The following is a 14,057-nucleotide window of genomic DNA, read 5'->3' on the forward strand; positions in this document are numbered from 1 at the left end:
AAAACAATTTTTCAATGTTTAGAATATGAGGTTTAAATTCCGTCATATAAGTTTTTCTATATATATATTGCCTGCCTGGTGATGATGAAGTCCACATGTATTTTATATGGTCTGAGACTGCGACTATGCTATAAATTCGCATATTTCTTTATCTGTCTATGATTCACGCGCGCTATGTGACATGCGGCCACAGTTTATAACTCTGCAATATTTCATGTTTTTTTTTTATATATTGAATTTTTTAATTGAATTTATATTGAAGCACTTTGCCGATATTCATTGAGCATTGAGATTTTTTCGTATATAGTCACAGAACACAGATTAGTTATTAGCATTAGTTACTACGTAAAGCATAGCAGCCAAGGCCATTATGACGGACGGCAACCCATCATTTAATTTAAATCGTGGTTCCAACCACTTTGAATTCTTATTCGATGCGCCTTTTATTTTTAAGGAGCAATAGCGAGATGTAGCACATCCGTAAAAATATTTTCTGATTCTTATATAGATTATGAAGATTAGGTATGTAATAGTACTTAGTTTTAAGTAGTCAAAATGACCAGTTTCCTACTGCTTTTTAACACAAATAGGCTGTTAGTTTACCTCCTAAATTGGCAACCTCACCTACATACGTGGTACATCTTACAGCACCTATTGATTATTATGAGGTGCTTGTGAAGCCTCTTGATTTCTACATGGCTTTGGCGATCGGCCAAAATCAGTTACCTAGAGCCATTTTGGCCCAAAATCCACTGACCAATATGAAAGTACAGTTGCCAGTTGGATTCTCGGTTTTCATTTGTTTACTGTGCTGTGCTGTAACAAAACATTGGTGACCATATTATATTTTGGAAATAAATATATCATGTATTTCAAAAACGACTTGTCCAAAAAACTTAGACTTGGACTTTTCTTTATCTCAGAATCATCATTAGCAACCCATACTCGGCTCACTGTTGAGCACGAGCCTCCTCTTAGAATGAGAGGGGTTAGGTTAATATAGTCCACAGTCCACACCAATGCGGAGTGGCAGACTTCACAGAGAATGAAGAAAATTCTCAGGTATGCGGGTTTTCCCACGAGGGACCCCTCGTTGGCGACACGTGATATTTGATTTCTTAAAATGTACATAACTGAACTCTTTTCTCCAACTTTGGATGCACATACCCGGGACCGAATTCGAACCTACGCCTACGCGAAGGAAGGCAAAGATCATATCTACTGGGCTATCACGTCACGGTTATTTTTAAGACGGCCTGAAGCAATAACTATCACTTTTTGCACGAAGGCCCAAAATTTTTCAGGTAGGTAACGTAACCACAGAATACACACGTATGTACTGTAACTACGGTAGGACCTTGGTGGCTTTTTAAGGTTTCAAGGGTCTAGATCCTCAATTTTCCAAGTATAAAACGTATTTTTTTTGATATTACCTCCGGGATATCATGACGAATCATTTCTCTATTTGGCAACCTTACGTGGCAACCCTTCGCTAGAAATGACAGATAAATGAGAGAAAAAAATATAATTATAATTTTGGCTATCGCAAGCTCTTGGCCCATATCATCGAGCATCGTATATTCGGAAGCAATATTTATGACGTCTCTGAAATAAGCTGTGTAGGTGTTCCTACGCGTAGCTGACTTATTCACTATTTTGGTATTTATTATCAACCTATTAAAATAAACAACAAATCAATTGACAAAATGTCATCTACATACTAAATGATATCTACCAGAAAGCACCGGATGACATTTGTATTCTGTATTATATTTATTTTTTGTTTTTTATTTTATTTTAATAGGAAATAGGCCAGATGGTCATACATAAAGTACGCTTAAATCAAGACGCGTGAAGCAACTTCGAGTGGGTGGGTGTCGCGCGCGGAGTGATGTCCTTCCGCCGCGTCCTTGTTAACCGGTAATACCTAAAACATTGTATTTCGCAGCATAACGCTCGATGTTCCGAAACGTCCTAACGATTGCATCCGAATATACAATAATGGACAATGCAGTTTTTTTTTAACTGACTTACAAAATAGAGGCGGTTTTATTTTCGGCTGTGTGTATGTTTTTATTTTAATATTTTTTTAATAATATAAAAAAAAATAAAAAATAAAAAGAAATAAACTAGGTTTATTCTTATTTACTTATGTAAGAATAAATCTTGTTTATTCCTTTTATGTAGCTAAGTGCTGTGTGTTCTGTGTTTATTACAACTGCAGCATTCATGAAAATAACGATGCTTCATATTATCTTCGAGTCTGCCATTTGATAAAATTTATTCGATGGCACACTTACGGTTGGCTCGAGTGTACGAATATGTACGTATACGTAGCTTCGTTGGTTTCAATTCAGCCGCAGATTCTGGCCTGTTCTTATAAGTAGGTCAACATTCAATCCTGGATGTTCTATGACATAGTCCGAGACATTTTTTTTTTCTTTTTTTATTTTTTTTATTTTTTACAAGTTAGCCCTTGACTACAATCACACCTGATGGTAAGTGATGATGCAGTCTAAGATGGAAGCGGGCTAACTTGTTAGGAGGAGGTTGAAAATCCACACCCCTTTCGGTTTCTACACGGCATCATACCGGAACGCTAAATCGCTTGGCGGTACGTCTCTGCCGGTAGGGTGGTAACTAGCCACGGAAGAAGCCTCCCACCAGTCAGACCTAGACAAATTAAGAAAATCTCAATCTGCCCAGCCGGGGATCGAACCCAGGACCTCCGTTTTGTAAATCCACATCAGGGGCCGTCACATTTGTGAGCCTATGTTTTGATATTAGTAGTAGAACCGGACACCCCACGGTTTTGCCCGTTTATTTCCCGTTGCCATGGGTATAAGAGGATATAGTCTGTAATGCTCTAAGTTCTAGTTTTTTATTAGTAAAATATTTTTTTTTAAAATAGGCCGCTCTCAAAAAGTTCTTGCTTCTATCAAATTTTTTAGATAATTTTCCCTATTGTCTCAATCAATGAATATGAAGCGTTGCTATTTTATTAAGGCAGGCGGTCTTTCGGAGATACTAAACTTCTACGAGTATACATATGAAATAAATGGAAACCATTTTCTTTTTATGATGTTGTTTAACTGTTAAACTTTTTTAACGCAAAAAATTATTACTGATTTCCCAATTATTACAGTATTCACACAAAAGATACAAAAATAAATAATAAATATTAAAAATGAATAATTTAAACTTAGCTTGCAAAGGCGGCCTTATTGCTATAAACAGTTTATAGGTTTTCTTATATCCGTGATCTGCCTTGTAAGGTCTGCGAGATATTGCTCTGTTATATCTACAGGCGATGGTTTTTTTACTGAACACGATGGACTACCTGATTGTTGACTCGTTGTCCTTCAAAAGTTTGACAACCCACACTACTACCTTATGTGAGTAGTTGCCTACCTTTCAGCTTTTATGAAATGACGAATGTCTTACAGGCCATTAGACCTTCAAAACGTACAACGTGTTTGTGTAAGATTCAAGATATCAGCACAGAATAAAGATGATCCAGAATGAGTCTTTACAAGTAGCGTGGTGAAGCCGGTGAAACTCTTAAAACTTAAAAAAACGTAAAGTGTCTCCTTGACATCCGCATATACAAACTTTTTTCATAATTTGGAAATACACAACATTTAACATTAACAACAATTACTTAAATTAAATGAATAATCAATAATTACCAATAAAAAATACTCCATCTAATTTCTTTAGTTTTTGTTAACAGTTTTTAAAATATCAAAAATTTGTCTTGAATAATATTAAAAATTACTGATGCGATGCTTCATATCGTACTGACTCGAGAATGTCTTCGTTTTTTAATTTTGTATTTGAAACGGCTACGACACCGTCGTGTTCCGTGCGCTCTATCTACCTATTATTTTTTGATCTGTGGATATCAGTATCACTAACAGGTGAGCGAGCACCCATCTAACCAAAGTATTTATTTTTATTTTCAAATCAGGGCGGCCGCAGCAGCATGTCGTGTCGCCTGTCTGTGTCTTTTCCTTCTTTATTTTATACTAGCGGACGCCCGCGACTTTGTCCGCGTGATTTTTCCGGAATAAAAAATTGCCAATAGTTGCTCAATTACCTCCTATATCTTCCAGTGAAAGTTCCAGATAATAGCCCGGATAAACAGAAAGACAAAAAGAATAATAAAGCTTGGTTATGCTTTAGTGTTGTGCAGCTTTAAGCACTTGAAAAAACATAGTTATTTTGGAATCACAGATAGACACTTCAAATTTATTTATATGTGTGGTATATCTAATCTTTAGATATAATTTGCTCTTATTTTCTTGTCCGAAAGCGCGCCACAAAGACCAATATGCACTTCATAGAAGTGTAGAAGCATAGCTTATTAATAGATTTTGCAATTATTTTTTTTTTTGACGTGGGGTGAGTACTGTCCTGCAACCAAAAACGTGGGTTCGATTTCCACATCTGGAAAATGTTAGTGTAATGAGCATGTGTTTTCTTAAAGAGGAGTTTTCGAAGTCAAACGTACGTAGTAGCTTGTCTGACGGATTTGGGTGACAATGTCGCTTAGATTGGTTGGTTTTTCGTGAATAATAAAAAATAAATTGTTTCCCTATGTTTGTTAGTTATTTAACGAATTCATCTGTTACTTAGGTATCATTAAATATCACGTATCTCAAACGGTGAAGGAAAAACATCGTGAGGAAACATGCATACCAGAGAATTTTCTTAATTCTCTACGTGTGTGAAGTCTACAATCCGCATTGGGCCAGGCAGCGTGGTGGACTAAGGCCTAACCACTCTCATTCTGAGAGGACACTCGTGCTCAACAGTGAGCTAAATAGAATTTGTGAATGATGATCAGTTCTACGTTTATTATATGACAACTACCTGGTGATATACGCATAAGCTTTACTTGTTTTAACTTTTATAGAATAAATGTTAAGTATTTTATAATTTCCCGATGTAGACACTAAAGCGCAAAGCTGCTTGAGGTAACAACGCGTCCCAAATGGATTGTGGGGTCACGTAAAGGTGACAACCATACCTACCCGTTCCGTACATGTATTGTACATACGTTACCTAACTCTACCTCTGTTTACTACATACAATATATCGTAAGTACCTATAGGGAATAGGGATGACATTTTTTTTTATTCTTTTCAAGTTAACCCTTCACTACAATCTCACCTGATGGTAAGCGATGCAAACTAAGATTGAAGGCTAACTTGGAGGAGTAGGTGAAAATACATACCTTACGGTTTCTACACGACATCGAACTTCTAAACGTAATGTAGATATATACATATATACTTACCTAAAAGTATAATGTCATTGTATATGGATGTCATTTGTCAGGTCTACCCGGGCTTACCCCAATTACGTGTGAGGATAATAGTTTTTTTTTTATAAAAGAATATTTGTAGGTTTTTTTAATGTGACTATTCCTAACCAACAGTCGAAAAAGACTGTGCTAGGAGTGGATAGGTACGTCAATAGTCCAGCGGATGGGGATCGAACCACCACCCCTCGGACAATGAGTACGGCACCTTTACCGTTTAGCTAAACGAATTTGAAAAAGCTCATTATTGGTGATTAATTGATTATTGATTTGTTTAAAGAATCGTATAAAATCGCTCGACAAAAGCATTTTATATCGGTAGATTCTATAAAGTTAAAGTAAAGTTCATTTATTTCAATTAAGCTTAGTTTACAAGCACTATCAGGTCATGAGTTGAGTTAATGGTGATAATTAAATTCGAAAACTTAAAAATAAAGTTACGAGGGTTTCAAACGCGACTGGAGGAAAGCCATCAACAAATTCGTATATGTACGAGTGTATGTATAAATAAACAAGTTCGGTTCGTCGACATTACTCGGGTGTCAACTGTTTGTATGAGGAGAGGAGTGCCTAGAAGCGGGAGTCGGTGTCGCCGAGATGCTGATGTCAGCAGCGGCTGTGGCGGGCGCACGCACGGCGTGCAGCAGGCGCGGGGTGCGGGGCGCGGGCGACTGCTGCCGCGGCGACGCTCGCACTGCTGGCCGCCGCCCTCGCCCCACGCCTCGCCAGTCCGACGCGCGCCATCATACAAGACTGTTGTTCGAGCAGCGCGCCCAGCCGCCACCGCTCCCGCACGCAGGTATGTAACACGCGACCTTCTCATTACTCTGCGTAACGTTCCGCGCCGCACTTCGTGAGGCGAGACGGCCGGCCGGTCCCCGACGCACCCGACGGGCCCGTCACCAGAAATAGCCGTCCGTAACGATTCCTCCTCGGACACGACAGATATACGCCGAACGAGATTCTCTTGCCGGTCAACGCTTCTGTAGCTTTATCAGTGTTACATATTTATTATTTGTCGGTGCGGTGAGGTCAGCGGGCGCGCGAGGCGATGTGCGCCTTATCACGAGAGCCGTAGGGTCGGAGCGACTGTTGGCGGCCGACCTCGGGCTGTGCTGTCTTTGCTCTGCTCTTGCGTCGTTCCTATTTACTATAGGTATGAGATATCGATGTACTCGTTCGTATCTCACATTCGTAATCGTAATATGGGCAGATACGCGCCGCGCAACTGTTGAAAGACGATGTAGATTACGTTGCAAATTGAAATTAACGACTAGCAGCAGGCAGGCCGCGTATAGCTATGGCATGCAGACATGCCTGTCTACCTACGTAACGTTTGTTAAATTATTGAGTGTTAGCAAGTCTTGTTGGCGTTATACCTACCTACTACAGTTACAGTCAGATACCTACATAATCTTCATGTACATGCAAACAGAACAGTCGACATGTCGTATGATTAGTCGAGTGGTAAGTGGAAACGTGACTTACCCATATAAGCTTGTTAACTGTTGAGTATTCTTATAGTTGTTGTTTACCACACCGTAGTAGACTTTAGCCACGTGACTGCATAAACATCTTGCGTTGCCCACCAATCTATATGCGTCATTGCAATGCTTACATACATTCGTACTGTATAGTTTTATAACAGTGCGTGTAGATTTATCAAGGGATTGAGGCTCGTCCGTCCGGTGGCAGTGTCTTCGCCAGCAGCGAGTTGTGCGTGTTTGATGTTATAGATTAACATGCACGCCATTTTCGCTCTTATATTTGTGGATTAGGTTCCAAAGTTGCGTGTCTTTACAGTATTATATCGCGTACCCTCGACGACGTTTCGTTGAAACAGCTCTCGGCCTCGTTATATTCAATTTACGCTAAACTAGAACCAACACTCGAGTACATTAGGAGCAGAACCGCGTGACTGGGTTAGGGCGTTAGGGTGTTTCGGTGCGGAGGTGGGATTTAGATCCCTGTCGGCCAAAAGAGTGAAAATTAGGGGTGGGTGAGGTGAGGGTGTTGTAGGTCTGCAAGAGTGGTCGACCCCGGTCTCACAACTAGGATTTGCTAAATCTGCTGCTTTTAGACGGAGGCCGTTGAAAAATAAATTCACCGTAAACCGTAAAGTGTGCAGTGTAGTAGTGCGACGGGACAGAGTGGCATTATCGTTAAATAGCTTTTGTCCGCGGACTTGTTTGAGTAAAGTTGCCGTTTTACATTTTCAGGTTTATATTAAGTAGGTACCTATTATGTACTTAATTTATATGTCCTCACTTCGAAATGCTCATTGGAAATCAGAAAATATTAGATTAGTATAGATCTTTAGCTAGGTACCTATACTCCGCGCCACGAAAGAAGTCCCGCGTCTAAAACCTGAACTACAATAAGGATGATGACAGTTTTTTAAATTGTATATAAATTAAGAGTATGCTAATAGTAAAGCAATTTTCTAAAAGTAACAGGGTATCTGCGATCATTACTTTCGGAGCTACAGGGGTTTAAATGGTCGGATTTGCGGCGCTGCCGCGAATCTCTGAAAAACGCTCCATACAAAATGGCACGAATTAGTGACGTCGATGGCTCGCTGATCGTTAGATTTGTGCGTCCAAACAAAATTACTAATATCTTTGTTATTTGTGCGTTTATGTTTATAGTTCATTTATTGAAACATGTTACATTTAATGTAAGGAAGCTGAAACTGTATGAATTTTCATCTAATTGCGATAAAAAAAATTTTAATAGATTTGAATTTATATAATCTTATTTATTTTACAAATATCCAGACAATCCTTGCTTTTTATGTATAAATTAGTTAACATTGAACCTATTTACCCGAATGTATCATAAAAATCAATATATTCAAACCTAGTGATCATCCCTATTCACAGCGCCTTACACTAATGACAATAAGATCGTCATTACCAAATGACAATGAGCGCAATGAAGATATTAGCACTGCGTCTACGGGACTTGTTTCTTGGCGCGGAGTATACCTAAAAGTTCCTACCAAAATGTTGTCAACAATTGACTTGTGCTTTCGAACGAATGGACGATTGTTAACTTACCCATCAGCTGTGAGTGATTCTTTTCATGACGGATAACGTTAATTAGTTTAGACTCACTGTCATGTTGATTAGCGTCTTACGCCGTCAGAATGGTTGCAAGAACAGCATAATTATAATGACTTAAACTAAGCATTGACGATTATGTAATTTTGCTTCAATATCCAACGGTTCACAACAGCGACGACACCCTCCTACGAAAAATCCCTAGAGAAGTAGAGTTTCTTTTCGGATCTGCACGGCTATACTCTAACGAGTTTTTTAAGATGATGATGATTTAAGAACATGGCAGATTTAAGATTTTGTTTTTGAATCTCTATTTTTAAATCGTGTTCTTCCATCTTCTCCTGCCATCTCCATAAACCTCTTGTGCTCTGCATCCAATTCAACATTAAAAATCCATAAACCATAGAATATTTGTTATGGTGTATATTTTTATTTATATAGTCATTGTGCCTTTACAACATTATGAAGAGTCAATAAAATTACATGACGTTTTTCCTTCACCGGAAAGCAAACCTGTGTCCTCTGAATAGACGGCGAAGATCTTATGTAGGTATTCTTTAAGACTTAAGTTAATGCTAGTCGTCCATCTAATCAATTGTCATAATAAGAATAGGCAATTATTCCAGCAATCGTACGAATAAATTAATCTTATTCATACGGTTGCTGTATGAGTAGCTTCGACTCTTTAAACCAAAAAGTCACTTACACTGTATTTACAGCGCTCCTGTAAATATATGGAAGACCTAGAACGTAGACAGTGTTTAATATCGACGCAGTCCACAGACGAGTTCTCGTGCTTACGCCAATGCCATACCGAGGTACGCCCCTGACACACCTTATAAATTGTGTGGCTCACTGTTCGTACACGTGCTTTGTTTTAAACAACATGCGGAGCACAGCATATAAACTACGTAATAGATTGCCAGTTTCATCCTATAAAGAACTTTTCGCGGCTCAAGTGATTGGTAGGCAATTCCACGTAACTACTTACTGAGGTAAACTAAGTTGAAAAAGAATTACTCAGACTAATTCATAGAGTTACTAGCAGAGTTGTCCGCGTCGGTCTAAACATTCATCCTTTTTTGACCTCATTTTATGGATAGTAAATAACTTTCCTGAAATTCTATAAACGTATCATCTGACTTTCAACTTCAACCTTATATGGATGGAAATTCAAAGTTCTTATATTCGTTTTATTATAACCGATAGTCTGTGTACTAATTACAGACTCTAACCCCTATTTCACTCCATCCCTTTTAATTTTCGCTAAAAAATTAGCTTCTGTTGCATCTACCTCTGAGAATCCAAAGTTCTCATTTTATCCCTAGGTATAGCAAAATTAATCTAACTCACATAGAAGTAAGTACATTCGCATTTATAATATTATTTTGAATATTTGTTATTCAGTCATTATCCTGATGATGATTTATTTACCTTCACATGAAGTATAGAAATAACTTCATTTATCATCTTCGTAATGATGTTTTTAAAAGGCTCTTGCTGGCTTTTCTTTTCTGATTTAAAATAAACCTACTTGAAATAAGCGACTTATGATTTGATTTCAAAATGATCTATACCCTAACACTAACAGATGCCCACGACTTCGGTCGTGCTAAAAACCCTTATCTGCCCCTCGATTTATAAAGGACAGACTTTAATGGCAAGTTTCTTACCCCTTATCATGCCATGGTATCTATCATATACAAAAATAACTTTTACAATCCCGTCAGTCAATCAGTCCCAGAGATTAGCGCATTTAAACAAACAGACAAACAAACACTTGCGCTTTATAATATTACTATTCACAAAAAGATTGATTGATGAAAGCTCTAAATAATGCTGTTAGTGACGATTACGTTGGACAGAGGTGATGACTGATATACTTAGTAAGTATACCTGCATCTCTGTCTATCGTATACAGGAAGAAAATTTTTTTAGTGCGGATATTTTTATATTTTGTACATAAACAAAATTTAATGATCACGTATTTTTTCTTTTTTTTTTTTTAACTCAAAAATAACAAAATTATCGTTAGCTAAAGTTATTTACTTTTGAACAGAATTTTAGGGTCACCCTATTGTGCGTTTATTTTATTTACGTTTGATACCTAAAGAACGTCACCAGATCACTTTTAAGCTGAATATATCTTGTTTAGTAATAATATGTACATTATTTTGTTATTTTAGAGACATAAATTAAAAAAAAAATTACATAAAATGTATCGAACTGTTTGTAGATTTATATTCTATTAATGATACAGAACCACGAAAAAAAATATCCGCACTAAAGACCGAATCACCCTGTATAAGTACATACTTACTATAAGTACTTACAACTTCAACTAGGTAGTTATAAGTACTTATAGATACGCGAACCCTCCCGAATTTTCCGTGACACTGTCCTCTTTAGATAGGAGCGCCAGACGCTTTTCAGATGATTTGTATCTCACAAAGGTCTAAAAGAAAACGCATATACTAAATATGTTATAGTTGTACCTACCTAATACTCGTATTGTCTAATTTGTGTTTGATTTCAATGTTGTATTGTATAATTATTTGATTATGTTTAGTTAGGTAATAAGTGTACAGTTTGAATTAATTAACAGCATCATTCCAATTTTTTTTTTCAAGGACTAAGTATGTTTGCAAGTGCAAGCAAGTGAATTAAATCGAAGTACTTTAAAAATAACTGTAATTCTGATAGTAAGTCGACGTTCAAAAAACACTTTTTTTATACTTATGAACGACAGACCAATCAAAAGGTCCAGCTGAGTGTTAGTAGAAAATTATGGCCTATAAACAAAGCAAGTAAGGAATATGTCCTTATCTCCAGTTTAAGACAGGCACATTACTTAAAGGTACAATGTTTAAGTACAGTTAAAATAATCAAGAATATTTTTTCCTTCCGGAAGAGTGCCGAAAACCCGAGCAAGGACATATAGCGAGCAAGATTACGTAAATAATTGTTGTCTACCTCGACAGTCACACAAAAGCATCTGGTAAAAGCCGGTTAGTAAATGCAGCGCGCTGTGGCGTCTTATAACTTCGCGAAGAAAGATCGTGGTGTCAGGTTTTTGGATCCTTGGCCCACTTTATATTGAAAATTTTAGCCTATCAATTTGAGCTCATTCTTGTTATAAGTAATTGTTCCATTAGTGTATTTGTATACTCTTTTGCTTAACTTCCATAGTTCGTGTAGGTCAGATCCAGCAACTGTTAAAGATCTCTAACCGATACGCGTTTAGTTTGGATGACAATGCATGGTTAACTAATGACGTAATTCTAAATCTAATATGGTGGACCACCAAAGATGACGGAATAGTTACTTTTTATGCACCCCCATTTATACGGAGAATATACGGGTAATAAAATACAGTTATCGTTTTAAAAAATATATAAACATAATAATTAATTAATTTAAAAATAAAGCTTAATAAAATAAAAGAAAATCGTTAATAAACTTTTTTTTTGTCGTTTTAAAAAATATAGTGACTAAGTAATTAATTTTATCAGAAAAAAATTAATAAAGCTTAAGAAAATAAAAGAAAAACTTGGATTGACAAAAATTAAAATGAGAAATTAAGTCAAAACTATTAACAATTTTCATATCTATTATAATACAAAGTATGCAACATCATTTATCTTCACCATAGTTTTTTACAATAGTAGAAACACTAACCGTGCTACACTGACCAAGTGCGTGTAGACAATCTAGAAAAACTAAATTATTGTCATTGTTGATCGCCAAAGCGAAAGCCGTAACCAATTTAACTGTAAACATTGTGCACATGTTCAAGTTTAGCAATTAGCTGTTTAAATTGCCGTAAAACCAACTTCCATGAATATAGCTTGAAAAATAATAACTTCCACTTAAAAGTCTTTCAACACCAACCACTATTTGACAACATAGTATTTCGCGGCAATTTGTGCAATAGGGATGATGACTAGGTTTGAATATATTGATTTTTATGATAGATACATTCGGGTAAATAAGGTCAATGTTAACTAATCTATACTAATATTATAAAGAGGTAAAGTTTGTAAGTTTGTAAGTTTGTCACATTTTTTAAATGGGGTAATCTTCGGAACTACTGGTCCGATTTCAAAAATTCTTTCACCAGTAGAATGCTACATTATCGGGGAGTGCTATAGGCTATATTTTATATTAGTATGATATATATTCGCCGAGTTAACACAGTTTTTGTCGTACAGGTCGGACCGAAAATTCTCTTAAGCAGACTTATTCGCATGCGCTGCCTTAACCATTGTGTAAAATTGAAATTAATGTATGGAGGCTTTATGTATCTTTAAAAGTTCTACAAAAAAGTCCGCGACACCGTATATCTATCTTCTATATATTAGCAGATATAGTACCTTTTGTGTTTTAAAAATTATTAATTTTATATACTTAGGTTTACGTCATTATTTATACAACTAAACTTTAATCCTTATTAAAATAAATTATTTCATAATCACAAGGATATTATGGAGATAAGATTTGCCCTTTACAGTATGTTAATTACTTAAATAGTTTCGGAGATAATACAAAATTTCTAAAAGACGCAAGAATTCCGCTATATGACGAACGGGGCTTTCATTTACGTAGTTCCCGTTCCCGTGTGAATATGGGGATCAAACATAGCCTATGACACTCGCAAATAACGTAGCTTTCTATTGGTAAAACAATTTTCCAAATCGGCCCAGTAGATCCAGAGATTACCTCCTACAACCACACATAGAATAGCATCCGCATAGAAGTCTCTATTTCTCATGGTCATACCACCACTCTCGAAGGACTGGACCGATTTCGCTAAGGGTAGGAATAAGATAGAGAAGTTACAGGGTAGGGTAGGGTACGGGTAGGGAAGCGTAGGGGTAGTGTAGGGGTAGGGTAGGTTTAGGGCCGGATTTAGGGTAGTGGTAGGGTAGGGGTAGAGGTAGGGTAGTGGTAGGGTAGAGATACGGGTAGGATAGGGAAGTGGTAGGGTAGGGGTAGGATAGGCGTGAGATAGGGGTACGGGTGGGATAGGGGTAGGAAAGGGATAGGGTACGGGGAGGGTAGGGGTAGGATGGGGGCAGGGTGTAGGTAAGGTAGGGGTAGGGTAGGGGTAGGGTGGGGGTAGGGGTAGGGTAGGGTAGATGTAGTGGTTGGGTAGGGTAGGGTTGGGGTAGTGGTAGGGTAGGGGTCGTAGTAAAGTTGACATCGAAATTTACGCGGACGAAGTCGCGGGCGTCCGCTAGTTAATACATAAAAAGCAAAGATTGTTTGGATATTTGCAAAATAGATTTAATAGATTATGACCTACGACGTCATTAAATCGTACCATTTTGTATGGGGCGTTTTTCAGGAATCCGTGGCAGCGCCGCAAATCTGACCCTCTAAATCCCAGTAGCTCCGAAAGTCATGATCGCAGATACCCTGTTACATTTACAAAATTGCTTTACTATTAGCATACTCCTAATTTATATACAATTTAAAAAACTGTCATCATCCCTTTAGAGACCTTTTAACTTGAAAGCTCAATTTCTAAGATATCGTGATTATTCAGTATAAGTACATACTAACAGCTCAGAGGATTACTATTACAATTAAATGAAAAGAAGAAGAAACTTATATCAATCAATGCATTACATACACAGCATACAAAGGCGGCCTTATTGCTACATATA

General features: G+C 37.2%; 1 protein-coding gene across 1 annotated transcript in view; it reads left to right on the top strand.

Annotated features, from left to right (window-relative positions):
* Positions 1-5,865: 5,865 nt before the first annotated feature.
* Positions 5,866-14,057, top strand: part of LOC112058272 (uncharacterized) — a 53,553-nt gene continuing 45,361 nt past the window's right edge. The window contains exon 1 of the mRNA XM_024098983.2: positions 5,866-6,125. Within this exon, the coding sequence (XP_023954751.2) occupies positions 5,881-6,125 (245 nt within the window). The 5' untranslated portion in view covers positions 5,866-5,880. The remainder of the gene's footprint in view (positions 6,126-14,057) is intronic.

This window comes from Bicyclus anynana, chromosome 3 (genome assembly GCF_947172395.1).
Source record: "Bicyclus anynana chromosome 3, ilBicAnyn1.1, whole genome shotgun sequence".
NCBI classification, from domain to species: domain Eukaryota; kingdom Metazoa; phylum Arthropoda; class Insecta; order Lepidoptera; family Nymphalidae; genus Bicyclus; species Bicyclus anynana.